Source organism: Hyperoodon ampullatus (assembly GCF_949752795.1).
Source record: "Hyperoodon ampullatus genome assembly, chromosome: 7".
Lineage (NCBI taxonomy): Eukaryota > Metazoa > Chordata > Mammalia > Artiodactyla > Ziphiidae > Hyperoodon > Hyperoodon ampullatus.
The window spans coordinates 57,795,272-57,814,010 of NC_136920.1; the positions used below are offsets into that span (position 1 = coordinate 57,795,272).

Below are 18,739 nucleotides of genomic sequence, written 5' to 3' on the forward strand. Positions count from 1 at the left end.
GGGTGAGCCCTGAGCCCTGCGCCCACAGGGAATCCAGGCCGGCCTCCTTGGGCCTAAAACACAGAGCCTGAGGCTCAGAGACATGTGCCCATTGGCCCAGGCCACACTGCTTCCCCCAGCTAAGAGTCCCAGCTTGTCACTCTCTGTGCTTTACTGTTTACTCCCCGAGGGCTCCACTGTACCCCACCTCACTCCTTATCACGAGTCTCCAGCCCTCACTAAGAGTAGGCTTTCAAAGCAGGTTGGAGGGAGGGAAGGACCGTCATGGGGCAGGGGGTGCTGGGGGCATGAGGAGGACGGAGGAGAGCTTCTGCACTGAGCCTTCCCCAATACCCCACCTCTGCCCCACCTGGGCCAGGTTCTGGGGCCTCAGGAATGGATCAAATCAGACCCCATTCCCAGGGAGCTCCCAGTCTGGGGAGGCGGGCATTGTTCTCCATCACTCCAAGCATCAGTGCTTAGGGCTCTGGGCTGCAGCCCATGAGGGGTAGCAGGAACCAAGTTTACCTCCTCTCCACCCCCAAGGTGGGGCTAGGCCCAGACTTGCACCCTGGAGATAGCCAAGCCTGCCCCATACAAGAGGCCTGTGCTCCATTGCTCTCTCCAGAGGCAGAAAATTGAGCTTCTCAGCACTGGAAGGGACCAGGTGACCACCTCGGCCGACCCCTACCATCTACTGCACAGATGGAGAAAGTGAGTCCCAGAGAGGGACAGAAGCAGACTGGGCAGTGGATACCTGGCGTCCGATCGTGGGGTCTAGGCAAGCTCGCCATGTGGTTCCCAGCTGCCTGAGATCTGGTGCATCGGACCAGGCCCGGCCTGGAGGAATAAATCCCCTGTCCACTCCCCAGTCACAAGCTCCCAGAGAACAGCTTGCTTTGTCTGGAGCCAGTGGAGAAGTGCCCAAGGTGGGTGGAGACTCACCAGCGTGGGGTGTGTGAAGGGAAGAGAAAGCCCCGAGGGCAATGGCACAGAACGGAAAGGGCTTTGGCATGGGGCAGGCCTGGTTCTTGTCCCGACTCTGCAGCTTGCTTGCTGGGTGACCTTGGATGAGTCACTTGCCCTCTCTGAGCATGTGTTTCCTCACTTATTAAAAAGGGTGAGAGAATGTCACTGCATTCTCATAAAGCCAGTAAGGCAGAGCTACAATTTGAACCTGGTTCTTTCCCTTGTCCCACCTCCCTGCCCTGGGTTGGCCCACATTTGAACCTAGGACTGGAGAGACAACAACAGAAACAATACCAGGAGCAAGGAAGGACGAACTGCAAAGAGAGGGTCAAACAGCATATGGGAGAGAGGTTACTTCCAGCTGGGAGAATCAGTCTGGAAGGCTTCCTGGAAGAGGAGGTGTTTGGAGGAGTTAGAAAACAGGAAAAATTTCACGAGAATGGGATGTGGGCAGGTGCCTTCCAGGTAGAGGTAAAGCTGAGCAAAGGTGCAGAGGTGGGAAAGCGGCTTCCCTGAATCACAAAATGGGCATGGTCCGGGGAGGTCATTTTCTTCAGCGTCTCCCCCATAGACAGGGAAGCTCGGCCTGTTGCCTAAAAGCACGTGGCGAGTTGGTGCTGGGACTTGGCTGATGGCCAGGTCTGACCCTGACTCTTCTCTCTGGTGTCTGCCCCTGGCTGGGACTGCTGGCCCTTCTCCGTCAGGCCAGCTGTGTGTGGGTTTCTTACCAGGCTCCAGGCTCTGTGTCCTGCCCCAGCTGCATCCCCATATCCCTCAGACCAGAAAGAGAGCATAGGGGAAGCCTGGCCATAGCTCAGACTGGGGCTCAGGAAGAGAGGCCAGAGGTGGCTTCAGGTGGCTCAGTGGGCAGAAGCTGGGGTCAGCCTCCTGCTGTGTGTGGGGGAAGTGGAGGGCCAGCTAGAGAATATTCCAGAGCTGAGCCCTGCAGGGGTCAGAATAACAGTTGGGGGACAGGTGCCGTACAGCCAAAGTCACTAGTTTCTTCCCATAGGATCACCAACCCTCAGATCCCATAATAGGCCAAGGCTGACTGGGAATTTGGTTTGTCAGTGGCCTGTCTCCAAATCAACTCACTCACATCTGACCTCATTGTCATCTCCCCTGCGAGGGCCTCAGAGGAAGCATCCACCCCCACCCTCCCCTTCCATGCCGTGGCTGCAACACAGCCGCGTCTGCCTGCTCGGCCCAGGAAGCCCTCATGCCTCACTCCCCAACTCAAGTCCGGCCTTGCCTGAGTGAGTGTGAGGCACACAGACAGCTGGGAGAAGGCCAGAGGTGATCGCTGCAGGGCGTCCAGCCCGAGGGACACCCTATCTGAAGACCCTTTATTTCTTCCACCTTCCTCCTCCTGCCCAAGAAGCTCAGCAGGATGCTCTGTTCCCAGAACTGCCGCCCTCTCCACATGGTGCTTTGGGCACGCTCCAGACTTGGCTTCTCAAGACTTCAAGACACCTCCCCTCCCGCTTCCTCCCGCCCCACCACCACCAAACACACGTAGGTCTGTGCAGGCCTTTCTCTGAATCGGTTTCTTTTCTGTGCTGATCTTTCGGATTCTTTGTCTGCAGGCCCGTCTCTCTCCTGATCTGTCTCTGTCTGATTCTCTCTCTCTCTCTCTCTCTCTCTCACTGTCTCTGCTTCTCTTTATTTCTCCTGGTCTCTTCCGCAGCCCTCTCTCTGAGCTGGTTGCCCCTGTCCCTGCATTGCTCCAGCTGACATCTGTTGATCTTTGTCTTCTCCTGCTGTCTCTGGCCTTCTGTCTCAGACTTTGTCTCACTCTGAGTATCTCTGGACTTGCTCTGTGTCTGACTATACTTCTCTCTATCTCTGTTTTTGTCTGCTTTGTCTGTCTCTATCTTTGCCTACTTCAAAGGGGGAACAGGGTTTGGAGAGCATCCAGGGGCCTCCCTTCCCATTGCCCTTTCGGTTTCTCTGTCTCATCAGGGAGGTTAGGCTGGGTGCCCTGCCTCCAGCTGAGTAAACAGTGTCCCTTCCTGCCCCTCTGGTCATTCACTCATTCAGTCAACACACCCTCACTAGGTCTGGCCATGTGTCTGGCTCAGTGTAGGGAACTGCGAACCCCTGCCCCACCCCAGTGCGCACAAGTTACCCCTACAGCCTCACCGTTCGCCCTGGGAACGTGGGGCCCAGAATCCCTCCCAATGCCTCTTTCTGACTTTGTCCAGACTTACCTATCCTGGGTCCCATGATTTCTGGGGTGCAGTGAGCTTCAGCCACTATTTCAATCTCAGGACTGGAGTTTAGTAGGAGAGAGGGAGTGAGAACTTATCTGGGACTTCTGTAGACAGCAGCCAGGGAACCACAGCAGGGATGCGCCAACGTGGGGACTCCAGGCACTGGGTCGATCGATGCTTTTTGGGCCACAGTGGACAGCAGCCACCTCTTCCAAGTGGGTTAGGAAGTCCTGCTCAAACTTGAACCCACTCTCCAAGTGCCTATCTCCCTTAGTCGCTAGTTCCTTCTCTCTGTCTCTTTCTCTGAATTCCTCTGATCTCTGGCTGGGGCAGCCCAGGGCCAGAATTGTGGAGGAGGATGGGTTTGTTTAGATCCAGCCCCGCTGATGGGAGGAGGCTGCTGACTAGCCTCCCCTCAGCCTGTTCCTTCACAGCCTCTTGGCTTGACATTTCCCTTGGCTATTTTCTCCTACCAGCAGTGGAGAGGTGAGGGGCAGAGGGAGTGTGGATGGGTGGCCCCTCCCAGCCCTGAGGTCATTCAGTCCTGATTTTCCAGTCTCCTCTCTGCATTCCCATTCTTGCTCTGAGCCTCCTCCCACACCAAGCTCTTGTCCCAGTTACAGAACTTTTTTCACCCTCCAGGAGCCCCATACAGAGCCACTTTCCCCCACTGTCCTCCCTCACTGAACCTCTGTCCCCCTCAAGCTCTCATCCCCTCTCACTGACCCCCTATCTCCTCTCTGAGCTCCTCAGATCCAGAGCAAGGAGGGACTCTATCCATTGGGAATCACAGTGGCCAGTGCCTCTGGGGGAGGGCAGGGACTCATGGCAGCAGCTCCAAAGAGTATGGCCATCTCAGTGGAGGAAGGGTGGAGAGAAGAAGAGGACATATGAGATTCCCAGAGTTTTCTGCACCGAAGACTGAGGATGGAGGCCTTGGAGCCAGACAGACCTGAGTCCCGTCTCAGCTTTGTCATTCACCAGTCAAGTGGCCTTAGGCAAGTCCCTGCACCTCTCTGAGCGTCAGCTGCCTCATCTATAAAGAAGGGACAATAGTCCTCACTCACAGGGCTACTGTGCAAGTTCAGTGAGCGGAAAAAGAATCCAAGCCTGAGGGCTGGAGCTCAGAGAAGGGAGTGACAGAGGTGGGACTCAGAACAGGGCAGTGAGAGGGCAAGGAACCTGGTCTTCCTCCTTGCTCCACACTTTCACTTTCCGTTTGGCCCTCCTAATGACCTTGTGGGCCAGGTACTTATTCTCCCATTTTACAGATGAGGCACTGAGTCTCAGTAACTGCCCAGAAGTCACCTAGCTAGCTAGTAGGTTCTGGAATCATGCCTTGAACCTCTGATGCTAGGACAGGCTTTTTCCTCTACCCAGGCTGCATTTTCTGAGGAAAACCTCTGGGTTTCCCCAAATCCAACATACAGAAGTGAACCCGACCCAGTTCCAATAGTTTTTCCATGATATAAGGATGTGGGATTGGAGTTCAGCTTTTGGGGTGCAATGACAGAGAGACACACATCAGCCCCACTTTGTTCCCAGTGGCTGTATAGGATGCTAGAAGGAAGGAGGAGTATCTGAAATAATAGCAGATAGGCCTGACACACAGTAGGCCCTTGATAGATACTCGTAGTGTGAGTGAGTCTCTGAGAGACCAGAAATGGGAATGCAGGACTACTACCCAGGGAAAGGTCAACAGTTGGCTTGTGTTGATAGAAAACCAGACCCCAATCCTGCTCGAGAAAACCAAATTGGCTCTCTCTCTCTCTAAATCCTTCAGACAGGTACTGTGAGTCCTCACAGAGATTGGCAGAGGTGCAGCCTTCCAGACTCCAAATTGCAGGTGCATGGTCGAGCGAGGGAAGGGTCCTTTCGACTTTCCGGAGGCTCACTTGCCCCCTTCTTGGCCCCAGAGGCTGCAGAAGTTCTGCACATGGAAAGATGCTGGGACCAGCTTGGCTGGCTAAGTTCATTTCACCAATCTTTGAGTAAAAGAATGCACAGCACCCCACAGGGCACAGAACATACAGTAACCTCAGGCATGAGCATCCTTCAGGTATCACCTCAGCCTCCCCAGGCTGACACAGGTCCAAGAATATTCCTGAACTCAGTTGTGGAATTAGAGCACAAGTCCAATCCCTGGGACCTCTGGGAGTTAAGCTAACAGGCCTTCAGATAGCTCTTGGGTTAATCTTGCAGTGAGGTTCCACTCTGGGTGGCCCCAACTTGAGGTTCAGCCAACCTGGTTTGCACCCCACCTTTGTCACTTGCCAGCGTGATGTTTGCTGAGCCCTGTGCATTTTACAGAGCCCCATGATGTATGTGGATCGCAACACCATCTGTGGATTCCCACAGCTTGCAAAGCTTGATGTCTAATTTTTAGAGTCCCATACTGTTGGCAAAGGCTGGCACAGTTTACAGAGCTCTGCAGCTTCCAGGGCCCCATGATGTTTGCACACTCCTGTGTCTTGTGTCGAGCCTGATGCTGCTTTTTTTTTTTTTTTTTTTTAGGTACGCAGGTCTCTCACTGTTGTGGCCTCTCCCGCTGCGGAGCACAGGTTCCGGACGTGCAGGCTTAGTGGCCATGGCTCATGGGCCCAGCCACTCCGTGGCATGTGGGATCTTCCTGGACCGAGGCACGAACCCGTGTCCCCTGCATTGGCAGGCGGACTCCCAACCACTGCACCACCAGGGAAGCCCCCGATGCTGCTTTTGAAACCCCAAGCCATTCACAGAACCCAAGCCTTTACCTCTTTAAGTCATCCCACGTGGGGAAATGCCTTTTTGCAAGCCAGGCAAAAGAGGAATTTGGGTACAAGGGGAGAGTCCTGGGCTCCAGCCTCGAGACCTCAATTCTGGTCCCAGCTCTGTAACTGCCTTGCTGTGGGACTTGGAGCACATCCTTTCTCCTTTCTGGGCCTCAGTCTTCTCACCTGTTAAATGGAGATGGTGAAATCAAATGGCCCACCCTCAGGACTGTTCTGAGGGTCACTGTGAGGATGCCCAGAAGGTTGGGGGGCAGGGCAGTGGGGGAAGGGGAAGGGGGGCCTGAGGCTCCTTCCTGAAAAAGGTTCTAAACTGCCACATCAGCACCATTGCTGCTACTTCCCTCTGGTCTGGCAGCCAGAGAGCAGATATCTATAAATGGGCCCTCGCCAGGCAGACAAGTAATGGCCTCGGTCAGAGCCTCAGCCATCCCTACCCCCAGATGCTGCCTGGGGGTCAGACCCCAAGCTGTGCCGACATGCTCTCATGCATGGCTCCTTAGATCTGCCCAAGGAAGGCAGTGCATACTTACTTCACCCATGAGGACTCTGACACTCAGAGATGCCATGTGATTTGCCCAGGGCTACATGTGGAGGATACAGCCGGGGCTGGGGTCTGAGCCAAAGACAGCAAGGATGGACCCGTGGTCCTCAGAAGGTCAGAGCAGGAAGGAAACTGGAGCTCCCTTAATTCATCCTCTCCCTTTTTCAGATTGGGAGACTGAGGCTGGAGAGAGGCAGGCTGTGCTGGGTCGTGACCACGGGGAAGTCCCAGTCTCTCCGTGGGCTTCAGTTTCTCCCTCTGGTGAATGAGAAACAGACCCCCTCCTGCCAAGGGTTCAGGACTTTCCCATCTTTGTTGGCATGGCTCCTGGATCAGAACGCAGCAAATTTCCCAACTAGGTGAGGAGAATCATGGGTCTGCAGGCGGGTAGGTGTCTGCTGAAAACTCTACGCTCCTCCCTGAAACTGGCAGTCCTGTGCCCAGACAGGGCATGAGCATGGGCATCAGATGGTTCAATCCTGACCCGGTAAGAAGATCTCTGAGACTCAGTATCCTCATCCGTGGAGATGATGGGAAACCTCCTGGCAGGGCTGCACTCAACGCAATCATCTCACTCATGTCACTCTGTATGTGCGTAGCTCTCCCAGGAGACTGTAAACTCCCTGGAGACCTAGCTGGGTGATCTGATGCTGGTCACTTGCCGTCTCTGATCCTCAGGGCCCTTGTCTGTGACATACCTTCCCAGGGCTGTCCTAAGGCTCAGATGAGTTGATGGATTAGTGCTTACTAAGTCTGAGAGCTGAGCAGACATGAGCCATTATTATTAATATGGTGGCGATGGTAATGGCGGTGACTCTTGTAATTCTAGAAGCAGAGGATGCGATAGAAGTAAATCAGAGGCCAGGTCATCCTGACCTCACTGACAACCCCATGTGACTCAATCACTGGGAAGGCCCTCTGAGGTGAGAGGGCACTCAAGTTGTTAACAGCTGTTGTTCTGTGGGTGCCGCAGGCTGTCCCCTCTCACGGGGTCCGGACTGGGCACTGGCTGGCCGGTGGCTCCCAACCCTGCCTCTGCCACCAACACACTGGCGTTGGTCAGGTCCTATGTCCTGCCTAGTCCCCAGTTTCCTTATTATAAAGTGGTGGGGGTAGGTCTCGTTCTACTCTGCCCACCCCCCCGTCTTTGGGGAAGGAACATGAGCTAATGGATGTACCACTGCTTTTGTAAAGTGTCAAGTGTGGGACATGAGGGATCACGGTTACTAATGATTTGGCTCCTGGGAGAGAGGACATGGGGGAGGGGGAGTGGAGACCAAGGGGAGCAAGCATCTGCCCCTGGCTGCAAGGGCCCCAAAGCCCTGCAGACTTTGTAACACTGCTCCCTGGGGGCCAGAGAGGAGGTCGGTGCCCCAGGCTCTTCCTTTAAGACTCCAGTCCAGGAGGAGGGGGCCGGAAGGATGACTGTCAGAGGAGGCTGAAATGGACAGGCCAGAAGGAGCCCAGTGAGAGCAGTCACCGCCTGCTCCCTTCTCTCCCTCTCCTCCACACCCATCTCTCAAACCAGCCCGCTTCTTCCCATCCTGCTGTCACTGCCCTGGTCCTGGACACCAGCAGCTCTGGCCCGGGCAGTATCCCAGCCTCCTCCCCACCTCCGGTCTCCATCTTCCTGTGAGCCAGAGGGAACTTTCCAGCCCCTAAATCTAACCATGCCCCTCCCTTCTTCAAACTCTGCTCCCACCCCACTCCCCAGCGCCCTCAGGATAAACCCATCTCTCTCTGCCTGATGTGGAGTGCCCCCTACCTCTCTGTCTTCTGCCAGATCAGAATCTCCACTTGCAAGTGAGAGGAAAAGGTACAAGAACAAGGCTTTGGGGCAGGACTACTGGCTTCTCCACTTGGTAGCTGTGTTAATTCTTTGCTTGTTTGTAGGGGTTTTTGGTGTGTATGTGAAATACACATGTAAAATGTGTATGTGAAATATCCCAGATGTGAAATTTACCATTTTAAGTATATGGTTCAGTGGCATTAAGTACATTCACATTGTTGTGGAACCATCACCACCATCCATCTCCAGAACTTCTTCATCTTCCCAAACCGAAACTTCATACCCATGTGTTACTTAATTCTTCATGCCTCTGTTTTCTCATCTGCAGGATGGGGCTAATGAGTGGACGTACTTTGCACAGTGCCTGGTAGGTAGTTAATAGGTACTCAACAAACATTACTACTATTTTGTTCTCTGGGGGAAAGCAAGTGTGGCAGGACTGCAGGGGTTATCTATAGACATCCAGGGCCTTCACTGCCCGGGATTCATTTCTGTGACTCGGGCAGAGTTTATGACAGCTGCTGAGGAAGCACGCCTCATGCTTCACCTAGGAAGATGAGTCACTTCCTCACCCGATGGGGTTATGAGCCTGGAGATGGAGAAGGCAGGAAGCAGATTGAACACGGGCAGCTGCTTCTTGACCAGGTTGGTCCTCCACAGGTGCTCCAGTGACAACTGTACAGGCAAGGAGGGTTCTGACTGGTGGTAGGGTCCCGTCTGGGCCAGGGTGGGACACCCAACTTTTCTCTGTTCTAAGTCTCTCAGGAGGGGCTGGAACAGGCTAAGCTGTTTTCCTCAGTGCTGTTTATTTGGAGCATTGTCAGTCTACAGTTTGCTTGGTTCTCTCCTTCTCATGTTCCACCCCAAGCACACCCACCCCCCTCCACTCTGCACACATGTTTCCTAGATTCACTCACTCCAACTGTTTCTGGCACTCCTGTGTAAAATTCTCTCACCATTGAAGGGGTGCTGTCCTTATTAAAATGCCTGTCCCCTCTTTTTTTCTGTTCTCTGAGTGGAACATAGACGTGTCTTCCTCAGGGAAGGGAGAGACCAGGCCTGAGGTGTCCCATGTGGGGCAGGCCTGGTCTCTGGCAAGGGCAGGGGTGGATCTCTCCAGCAAGCGGGTTTCACGGTGATGTTTGAATCAGAGGTGGGCCCAGACTGGGAGCCTAGAGGGCCACAGAATCTCCTCCTAAGGGTCCTTAGGTTGGGGGCTCCTGTCTCTTGAGTGAGAAATATCAACTATCCTCTAGAAATAGCCACAAGGGAAGAAGGCAGTTCAGCATAAGCAAACCAATCCACTCTTTGGAGTCCCTTGGCCCTGAGCTCAGCAAACGACGAGCTATGTGGCACCGACAGTTACTTCATTTTTCTAAGGCTCAGTGTCCTTGACTATAAAATGAATGCAATAATTATGACTGACATTCATTATAGGCCAAGCACCATTCAAAATACTTTACTTGTATTAACTTAGTCAATGTTGCCAACTACCTGTGATAACCTTACATGGCCTACCCTGCACAGGTTAGTGTCGTGCAGTGAGTGGTCAGGTCTGAGATACACATGCAGTGATGTCACAGCTCCACAGGCCAGAGGCATGTGGTGAGACATGAACCATCACTGCACTTCCCCGCACCTGAGGAAGCTTTCACAGCATTTCACGTGTACCTCTGACATGACAGATACTACAGCCCCCTCACCTGAGGAGGCTGTGACAGCAATGCACGTCTAACTAAGACCTGACCACAGGGCACATGTCCCCCCACCTGACGAGGCTGTGACAGCAGTGCATGTGTACCTCAGATGTGACCGCTACCCACACTTCCCCTCACCTGAGGGGGCTGTCACAGCAGTGCACATGTACCTCAGTTGTGACCAATAGCACAAGCCCCTTCACCAGAGGAGGCTGTCTCAGCAGTACAGGGGTACCTCAGAGGTGACTGGTCACCACAGGTCCCCTCACCTGAGGAGGCAGTGACAGCAGTGCACTTGTACTTAAGACCTGACCGCTCACCATAAGTCCCCTCCTCAGAGGAGGCTGTGACAGCAGTGCAGATGTACCCCAGACGTGACCACTGACCACGAGTCCCCTACCTGAGGGGGCTGTGAAAACAGTGCAGGTTGAGTTCTGACGTGGCCGATACCATGACCCCCTCACCATAGGAGGCTGGCCCAGCAGTGCACAGGTACACCAGACATGACCACAAGTGCCCTCACCTGGGGAGAAAGCGGTGGCACAGAGAGGTTAGGAGACTTGCCCAAGGTTGCACAGCAGGTAAAAGGCAGACCAGTTTTTAACCTAGACTATCTGGTCCCAGAGCTCATGTCCCTAACCTTGGCACTTAACTATCCCAAAGGACTAGTTTGAGGACTCAGTCATCTGTCCATCAGTCACTAAGCCATGAGGTTGTTTTTTTTTGTGTGTGTGTGGTACGTGGGCCTCTCACTGTTGTGGTCTTTCCCGCCACGGAGCACAGGCTCCGGACGCACAGGCTCAGCCCATGGGCCCGACCGCTCCACGGCATATGGGATCCTCCCGGACCGGGGCACGAACCCGTGTCCCCTGCATCGGCAGGCGGACTCTCAACCACTGCGCCACCAGGGAAGCCCCTAGCCATGAGGTTTTATACAGAGTTGAGCACTGAGTATAGCACCTTTGACTGGGTTCCTGAAAGAACATGGATGTGGTCAGGATAATATCCTACTTCTCTACATGACCTTCATCAGTGAGTATTAAACAGACTGCTCATACCCCCAGGGAACTTTCCTCAGCCAGGTCCTCTGCTTCCAGCCTTCCAGGATGAAAAACCTCAGAGGGGAAGACATCCAGGGGGTAACTTCTCAGTGGCTATGGTGGTGATGGTATAGAAAACTTCTTCACAGCACTTCAGAGTTTGCAAAGAACTCTCACCTGGCGTGTCTCACTAAACCTTCATTCCAGCCAATATTGCTGGCACTATTACCCCGATTCACAAAGGGGAGACAAAGGCAGAGAGAAGTGACGTCATTGCCCAAATGGAGGAGCTGGGATTTGAATCCAAGTGCGTTTGGCCCCCAAAGCTGATGCCACACTGCCTCCTGGTGGCAGGAAGGATGGTGACAGTGATGAGCATGCTGGAGGCCCCCGTAGTGGTCCCTGATTCTGGACTCCCCTCCCCAGAGCTCCAGGAGCCTCCCGCCCACAGCGGGAGGCAGCACAGTCTCTCCTTGGACGTATTTATAACTTCCCTTTCCTCCTTGGCACCTTCCTTTTCCAGCCTCTCGCATCTGTGGGAGCCTGACACCAGTGAAGATGAGGGGCAGCAGGGGTGAGACGGAGAGAGACAGAGCGTCACTGACGGCTTTCCAGGGCAGAGCGGCTTAGGCAGCTGGCCTGCACTCGGGCGGAACTTAGAGGGCCAGGCTGTCTTCTGTTCTGAGCTCAGAAATGTTCCTGAGATACACGGACTCCTCCTAGAGACATTTCTGGACCTCCCCACTTTCTCAGGTGGGTGAGACCTGGACTGGGAATGTTATGGGCCTCCCCACGGTCCCAGGAGAGAGGGACAGGGTTGTGTAACCTGGGTAGAAGACGCTTCTGACACCTGCTGGCACCCTTCACCTCTTCTCAACCTGCGCCGCTCTAGCACAGAGCTTGCACTCAGTAAACAAACTCCTGTGCTACAGAAGCAGAAACAGAGTCTCAGAGAGCTCCCAGCCAAGCTTGAACCCAAACTGGTCTGGCACCAGGATCTGAGCACATATCCACTATATGGCCTCTCAGACCCATTCGATGGAGAACAAACTCCCCTGCAATCTCAGCCTCTTCACAAAATTCTCCTGCCACTCTTGTCTTAAGTGAAATTTGCCCCCCTACCCCTGCACCACTAAATCTGCAACCTTGCCTTTCTCTCTCTCTCTCTCTCTCTCTTTTAAACTTCCTTCTCTCCTACTAGTAGTCCAGACCCTGGGCTCAGAAGATCCACTTCTCCTCCTCTTTGACCATCCCTTCCTCCTCTCCCTCTCTGCTGGCACCCAGCACGAAGCCAGCTTCATTCAATGTGGAATGAATGATGAACTTCAGTTCCCCTAATCTTTTTTTTTTAATTCATTTATTATTTTATATTTATTTTTGGTTGCGTTGGGTCTTCGTTGCTGTGCGCGGGCTTCCTCTAGTTGCAGCGAGCAGGGGTGACTCTTCGTTGCAGTTCGCGGGCTTCTCATTGTAGTGGCTTCTCTTGTTGCGGAGCATGGGCTCTAGGCACGTGGGCTTCAGTAGTTGTGGCACACAGGCTCAGTAGTTGTGGCTCGCAGGCTCTAGAGCACAGGCTCAGTAGTTGTGGCGCACGGGCTTAGTTGCTCTGCGGCATGTGGGATCCTCCTAGACCAGGGCTTGAACCCATGTCCCCTGCATTGGCAGGCAGATTCTTAACCATTGCCCCACCAGAGAAGTCCCCTCCTAATTTTTAAAGCGGACGGCATAGGCAGTCAGCCTGGTTAATCCAGAGGAGAGCAAGAACCCTGGGAGCTGGAGGAAGATAAGTCACGGAAGGCTCCCTGGAGGAGGTTGGACTTGGAGTAATAAAGCATCTAAGAAACAGTGAGAGTAAGAGAGGGCAAGCGAGTGAGAGGGAGTGAAGATTTGGGAAGCTGAGTGGCTCTCTGCTCTGTCACACTTGTTCCTCTAGCTTCAAAACACTCGAAGGGTCCCCACACCCCCATCCCCTGGCCAACAGCACAGCACTTTACAGTTATATAGAGATTTTTCACAACCTTTGTCTCATTTGTGTGGTTGGTTGGCTCAGAGGCTAGACTGAGAGTTAGCAAATCTGAGACCTCCATCCTGCCTTGTCCTCGGCCTGCTGTGTGACCTGGGCAATTCCTTTCACCTCTGAGCCTTGGTTTCCTCACCTGTCACATGGGGCTGTGAACTGTTGCTCAATAAGTGGGAAAACCTCCATAGACCACAGAGTTCTGTGCCCCAGTGAGGACTATTAATCTTGTTGTTCTAATATCAGCCAAGCCCAGTGGTAGCTGCTAACCAGCCACTTGGGAGTCCTCAGAAAAGCATTACACGAGGCCCTGTTAGAAAGGGACCTCAGGGGAGAGGACCCAGCAGGTTAGGGACAGGAGGGCCTGGGGGTTTAATGGAACCAGTCTCAGCCCCAACCTGTCCTCCCCACTGAGGCAGCGCTGGCTTGGGGAGAGGAAGGGGCAGCTGGAGTGGCCTGGGTCACAGGTGAGCTGAGCCCCCCCTTATGTAGGCATGAAGGCTGCAAAGGAAGTGCCCAGAGCCTGTCAGAGCCCAAGGAGGGACAGGGTTCTGGAAGGGCACAGTTTAAGGGAACAGGCAATTAGGGACCGTCACCCCACTATGAGAGGGGCCCTACGAGAAGGGAGATGGGTTAAAATTTTTCTGCCCCAATTTAGAGCATTGCAGGCTGGCTGCTGATTCACTAGCTGTGTGACTTTGGCCAGGCATAGCCCCTCTCTGAGCCTCTTCCTCCTTATCGGCAACAATAGGGGAGCAGGACCAGAAGCTTTCCACAGGGTGAAGTGTTTGATTCCGCAGGAATGCTGGAAGGAAAGCCCTGAGGTGGTCAGGACAGCTCTGTGGAAACACGAAGAAGCCAGGCGCTGGGCCACACTGAGATCCTGGTTTTATAGGAAAGGAGTCAGGGTCAGTCTCCGGCCCCAAGGAATCCTCAGGCTGGTGAGGGATACAAGAATGATGTGGGCTGCCAGACAGGGATGCTTCAGCGCCTCTCCCGTGGTGGACCCTTGGGAAACCTGGCAGGGAGCCCAGAGTCTGGCTTCCAGCTCCTTGTGTGACCTTGACTGAGCAAGTCACTCCCTTCTCTGAGTTATTTTATTTGAAAAATGGGAGGAGGGCTGTGGGGATTGGACTACATTGCTTGCTTTTAAGGACGCTTCTGGCTCTGATGTTCTGTGATTGCCCTGCAGACCTTGCAAAACCTGCTTACATGGGCCCAGCCAGTGGAGGGAACAGCATCTCAGAATTGCAGCAGCTTCCCCGGAAATGTGCATTCTGTCAATTTACATGTTAAAAGAAAAGAAAAGAAAAATCCCTGCTGACTAGTCCATTATGGGAAAAAGTTCAGTTTAACACAGGTTAACCCTTTCATTAATTAATTCATTTATTTAAAAACTATTTGTTGAGGGTTTATTATGAGCCAGGTACCCGGTGCCTGGTGCCTGTGCTCTAGAGCCCGTGAACCACAACTACTGAAACTGTAGTTGTAGGGTTTTTTTGTTTTTTGTTTTTTGCCACTCTCTCACTTCGTCCCGGCTTACCCTTACCCCTCCCCGTGTCCTCAAGTCCATTCTCTACGTCTGCGTCTTTATTCCTGTCCTGCCCCTAGGTTCTTCAGAACCTTTTTTTTTTTTTTAGATTCCATATATATGTGTTAGCATATGGTATTTGTCTTTCTCTTTCTGACTTACTTCACTCTGTATGACAGACTCTAGGTCCATCCACCTCACTACAAATAATTCAATTTTGTTTCTTTTTATGGCTGAGTAATATTCCATTGTGTATATGTCCCACAACTACCAGGCACCAGGTATACAACCGTTCTGCTCAGGACACGGGACCTGATTGTCATGACTTCTTTCCATGCAGATGTGCCCAGTCCACCTCTTCCTTAAGTCATTTCTTGAAAAGAGCATTTTTTTCCTAGCCTTGTAGTGCCTCTATTTAGTAACCAGACCATCTGAAACTGTTTGAAAACACCCTCAGAACCAAACAGAAATCCATAACTGTCTCTGACATCAGCCTAAGAAATGGAGAGAGGAAAATAAAACTTTTGGCCTATTTTTTCCCCAGGTGGAAACCAGAGCTTCCAAATCCTCCAGGTGGCCTGGCTTGGTGGAAAGAGTCCAAGACCAGAGCCTGAGGCCTGGTTTCCAGGACCAAGTCTGGTACAGGCCAGCTGTTGATCTGGGGGCAGCTCCCCATCCCCACCCCGGCCTGACTTGTCTTTTTTTTTTTTTTTTTTTTTGGCCTCCCAGTTTTCGGGATCTTAGTTCCTCAACCAGGGATAGAACCCGTGCCCCGTGAAATGGAAGCTCAGAGTCCTAACCACTGGACCACCAGGGAATTCCCCGGCCTGACTTTTCATCTGTGAAAGAAAGGGTCAGGGACTCAACTATCTGCAGGCCATTTCCACGCTTACGTATTCTGTGGCGTGAGAAGGTTTGTTAGAAGAGGGAGAAGCTGGAGGTGGTCCTGGAAAACCAAGTGGATCTGCTCCAGGGGTCCCTGGGGCAGGGAGGCAGTGATCTGAACATCAACATAACCTGGCCCTGGATCACTTAGTCAAGGTGAAGGGCGAGTCAACGCTTCCCTCAGCTCAGTTCTGGGGGTTGGAAAGTCTCACTTCGGGGGTCTTGGGCTGTCGTACACGCACAGTAACCTTCTTCAACAGCCTCCTGGGAGCGGAGTTACTCTCTGAAGGGTGCTTGGTCTTCTCTCCTGACACTGGTTCTGAGGTTTTTCAGTTCTCTGTGATGCCCTCTGAACTGGGGCCCAGAGCAGTGGGCATGAAGTGGCTTAACAGTGACACCTGCTGAGCTGCAGCAGCCAGGAGGGGGAAGACCATGGAGTGACCCAGGAAGTGCCCTGGGGTTTGTTTTTTCCCACCAGGGAGAGAATCTATCTTCCACTTGGATTCCTTTCGGGAAATGACTCCTTCTACCAAAGGCATACAATGCCTCTGCCCTCGCAAGGTGACTGACATCTCAGTTTGCCGGGGACTAAGGGATTTCCTGGGACATGGGACTTGCAGTGCTAAAACCAGGCAGTTCTGGGCAAATCAGGATGATTGGTCTCTGGATATGACAAATAGACAGGATACAAGGACCCAGGTTAGACTGAGACAGAGTCCCAGCAGCAGCTGCACAGAAAGGGGAGCTGTTCTTGGCTGAAGCAGACTGCATTCTGTAGCAGCCCTTGGGGGAAGCAGCTCTTCCTATCAATAAGATATCATAGAAAGGGAATCTTCCACAATCTGATGGATGTAGTTCATTTATGTTACTTTTTTTTTTTTTTAAAGAACCAATGGATCTAGGGTCAGAAGGTTGCTTAAGGGTTTTTAATCTAGCTCCTATCTAAATATTAAACCTCCTGTGCACCATTTCAGCTCAAAAGACCCCAGCTTTGCTACCTCTACTTATAAGGAATTCACTCATTCTCAAGCCAGTTTTTTGCCTTATGGGATAGTTCTAATTGTAAGAAACTTATTCCATATGTGGGGCTCTCTGGGTCCCTGGAGCTGCTAACACTGGCCCCAGTTCTTTGTAAGTGTTGTACCTGTCCCTTGACAGCCCTTCAGGTGTTTATGTTCACCCCTCTTGCCCACCACACAGGACCAGCTTTTTAACCATTGCTCATTAGACAACTCACTATCCTGAGCATCTTAGTTGTGCAATGAAATTCCAGGCACAAAGAAACAGTTAGGATTGAGATCCATGGTTGGAAACAAAAAGATGCATGTTCTAGTTAAAATTTCCCTGGTTGTTCTGGTTTCCAGATATGTACTGATGTTTCCAGTGTCTGTCTGCAAATAACCAGCCCTGACCCACTATGGAAGCCACCTGTAATGGATCAAAGGACTCCTCGCCTGTCTTCTACCTGGTGGGCATCCCCTCTCAGCTTGAATCCCTCTTCCTCCTTGTCTTCTTGATTTTCCTCTTAATCTCTCTGCTCATTCTGGTGGGAAATGAGCTGATCCTGGTGTCTGTGGTGGCAGAGCCCAGCCTCCACAAACCCATGTACTTCCTCCTGATCAACCTCTCAGCCGTGGACATCCTCTCTACTACAACCACTGTCCCCAAGATGCTGTTCCTATTCTTGCTTGGGGACCAGTACCTCAGCTTCTCTGCTTGCTTCCTGCAGATGTACCTATTCCATGGCCTTAACTGCTCTGAAGCCTTCATCCTGGTGGTCATGTCCTATGACTGCTATGTGGCTATCTGCCGCCCACTGCACTACCCTGCCCTCATGACCCCACAGACCAATGCTGCACTGGCAGCCGGTGCCTGGCTCACTGCCCTCCTTCTGCCCATCCCAGCAGTGGTGCAGACCTTCCACGTGGCTTTTGACAACACTGTTCACATCTACCACTGCTTCTGTGACCACTTGGCTGTGGTCCAGGCCTCCTGCTCTGACACCACATCCCAGACCTTTATGGGCTTCTGCATCGCCATGGTGGTGTCCCTTCTTCCCTTTTCCTGGTGCTTCTCTACTATGCCCACATCCTGGCCTCAGTGCTTCTCATCAGCCCCCGAGAAGGATGCTCAAAAGCCTTCTCCACCTGCAGCTCCCACCTCCTGGTTGGCACCTACTACTCATCCATTGTCATAGCCTACGTGGCCTACAGTGCTGACCTACCCCTCAACTTCCACATCACGGGCAACATGGTGCATGCTATTCTCACACCTGTCCTCAACGCTCTCATCAACACGCTGAGGAACAAGGATGTCAAAGCAACCATCACCAAGATGCCATGTCCCCAGGGCCCAGGGAATTCTGGGACCCTTGATCCTTAGATGCAAATAATTCAGCTCCCTGGACACCAATGACAGCGCCCAGCACAGAATAAACACAGTAAATATTTTTAAATGAATTACAGCAACTCAAATTGACTTCTTTCAGTTGAGCAGACAGCGAAAACCCGGTCCTCAAATACTGGATCAAGAGGTCTTCCCACTGGTGCTATAGAATAATTGGTTTTCACAGTTTTCGTCAGTCATTAATGTGATGAATAAAATTTGATCATCCAATCATTTATATTTAAAATCTTTACTAGGACTGCTAGAGACAGAAATAAGCCAGACATAGTTGCTGCCCTCAAGGTATCCATAGTTTAATTGGGGAGTCAGACCCAGAAAAATAATATAAGGTGCTAAGACAGAGAGAAGCAAAGGGGGCTGTGGGAGCCAAGAAGTTAGCATTTGATTGAATGTTAAAATTTTCTCCTGTAATTTTTTATATTTTTGGCATTGGTATCACTTGTTTGTTAGCAAATACTCATGTATCAGCAATATAGATGAGTGGGAGGCTGGAAATGATTGCATAAGAAAACCACTAGCTGCTCCAGTCAGGGAGCGGTAATAGGGTCCATATTCCCATCCAGTGGGATGGATCCATTTTCAGGTTGGATGCCCATTAAAAAGTGAGGCTTCCTGCCAAGAACCAGTGGGTGGAAGTTAGAGTGGCTCCACCCACCATTACCCACAGTGACCTATTTGGGGGAATTTGTACTTCCAGTCCTGACGATTCTGGCCTCTGTGGATTAAGCAGTTGGATTCACCAGGAGACACAGTAAATCTCACTAAATTTAAAGCTACAGCTTCTGCCTGGTCATTTTAAGCCCACTGTGCAAGCAGATCAGCAGTCAGAAAAAGGAGTTACCATATTTAGAAGGGCGATTGACCGTGATCTTCAGGAGGAAGTAAAGCCACTCTTACATAA

At 52.3% G+C, this 18,739-nt stretch overlaps 2 protein-coding genes across 2 annotated transcripts in view; one reads left to right on the forward strand and one right to left on the reverse strand.

Annotated features, from left to right (window-relative positions):
- SLCO2B1 (solute carrier organic anion transporter family member 2B1) overlaps window positions 1–773 on the reverse strand; it is a gene marked incomplete at both ends in the record, with an annotated part of 46,875 nt that extends 46,102 nt beyond the window's left edge. The window contains one exon of the mRNA XM_079707796.1: window positions 737–773. Coding sequence (XP_079563922.1) covers window positions 737–773 — 37 coding nt within the window. The remainder of the gene's footprint in view (window positions 1–736) is intronic.
- Window positions 774–16,849: 16,076 nt separating this feature from the next.
- Window positions 16,850–17,814, forward strand: OR2AT4 (olfactory receptor family 2 subfamily AT member 4; the record flags this gene model as incomplete). The annotated part of the gene is given in 2 exon segments (XM_079707797.1): window positions 16,850–17,489; window positions 17,492–17,814. Coding segments are annotated over 2 exon segments (963 nt in total).
- Window positions 17,815–18,739: the final 925 nt, after the last annotated feature.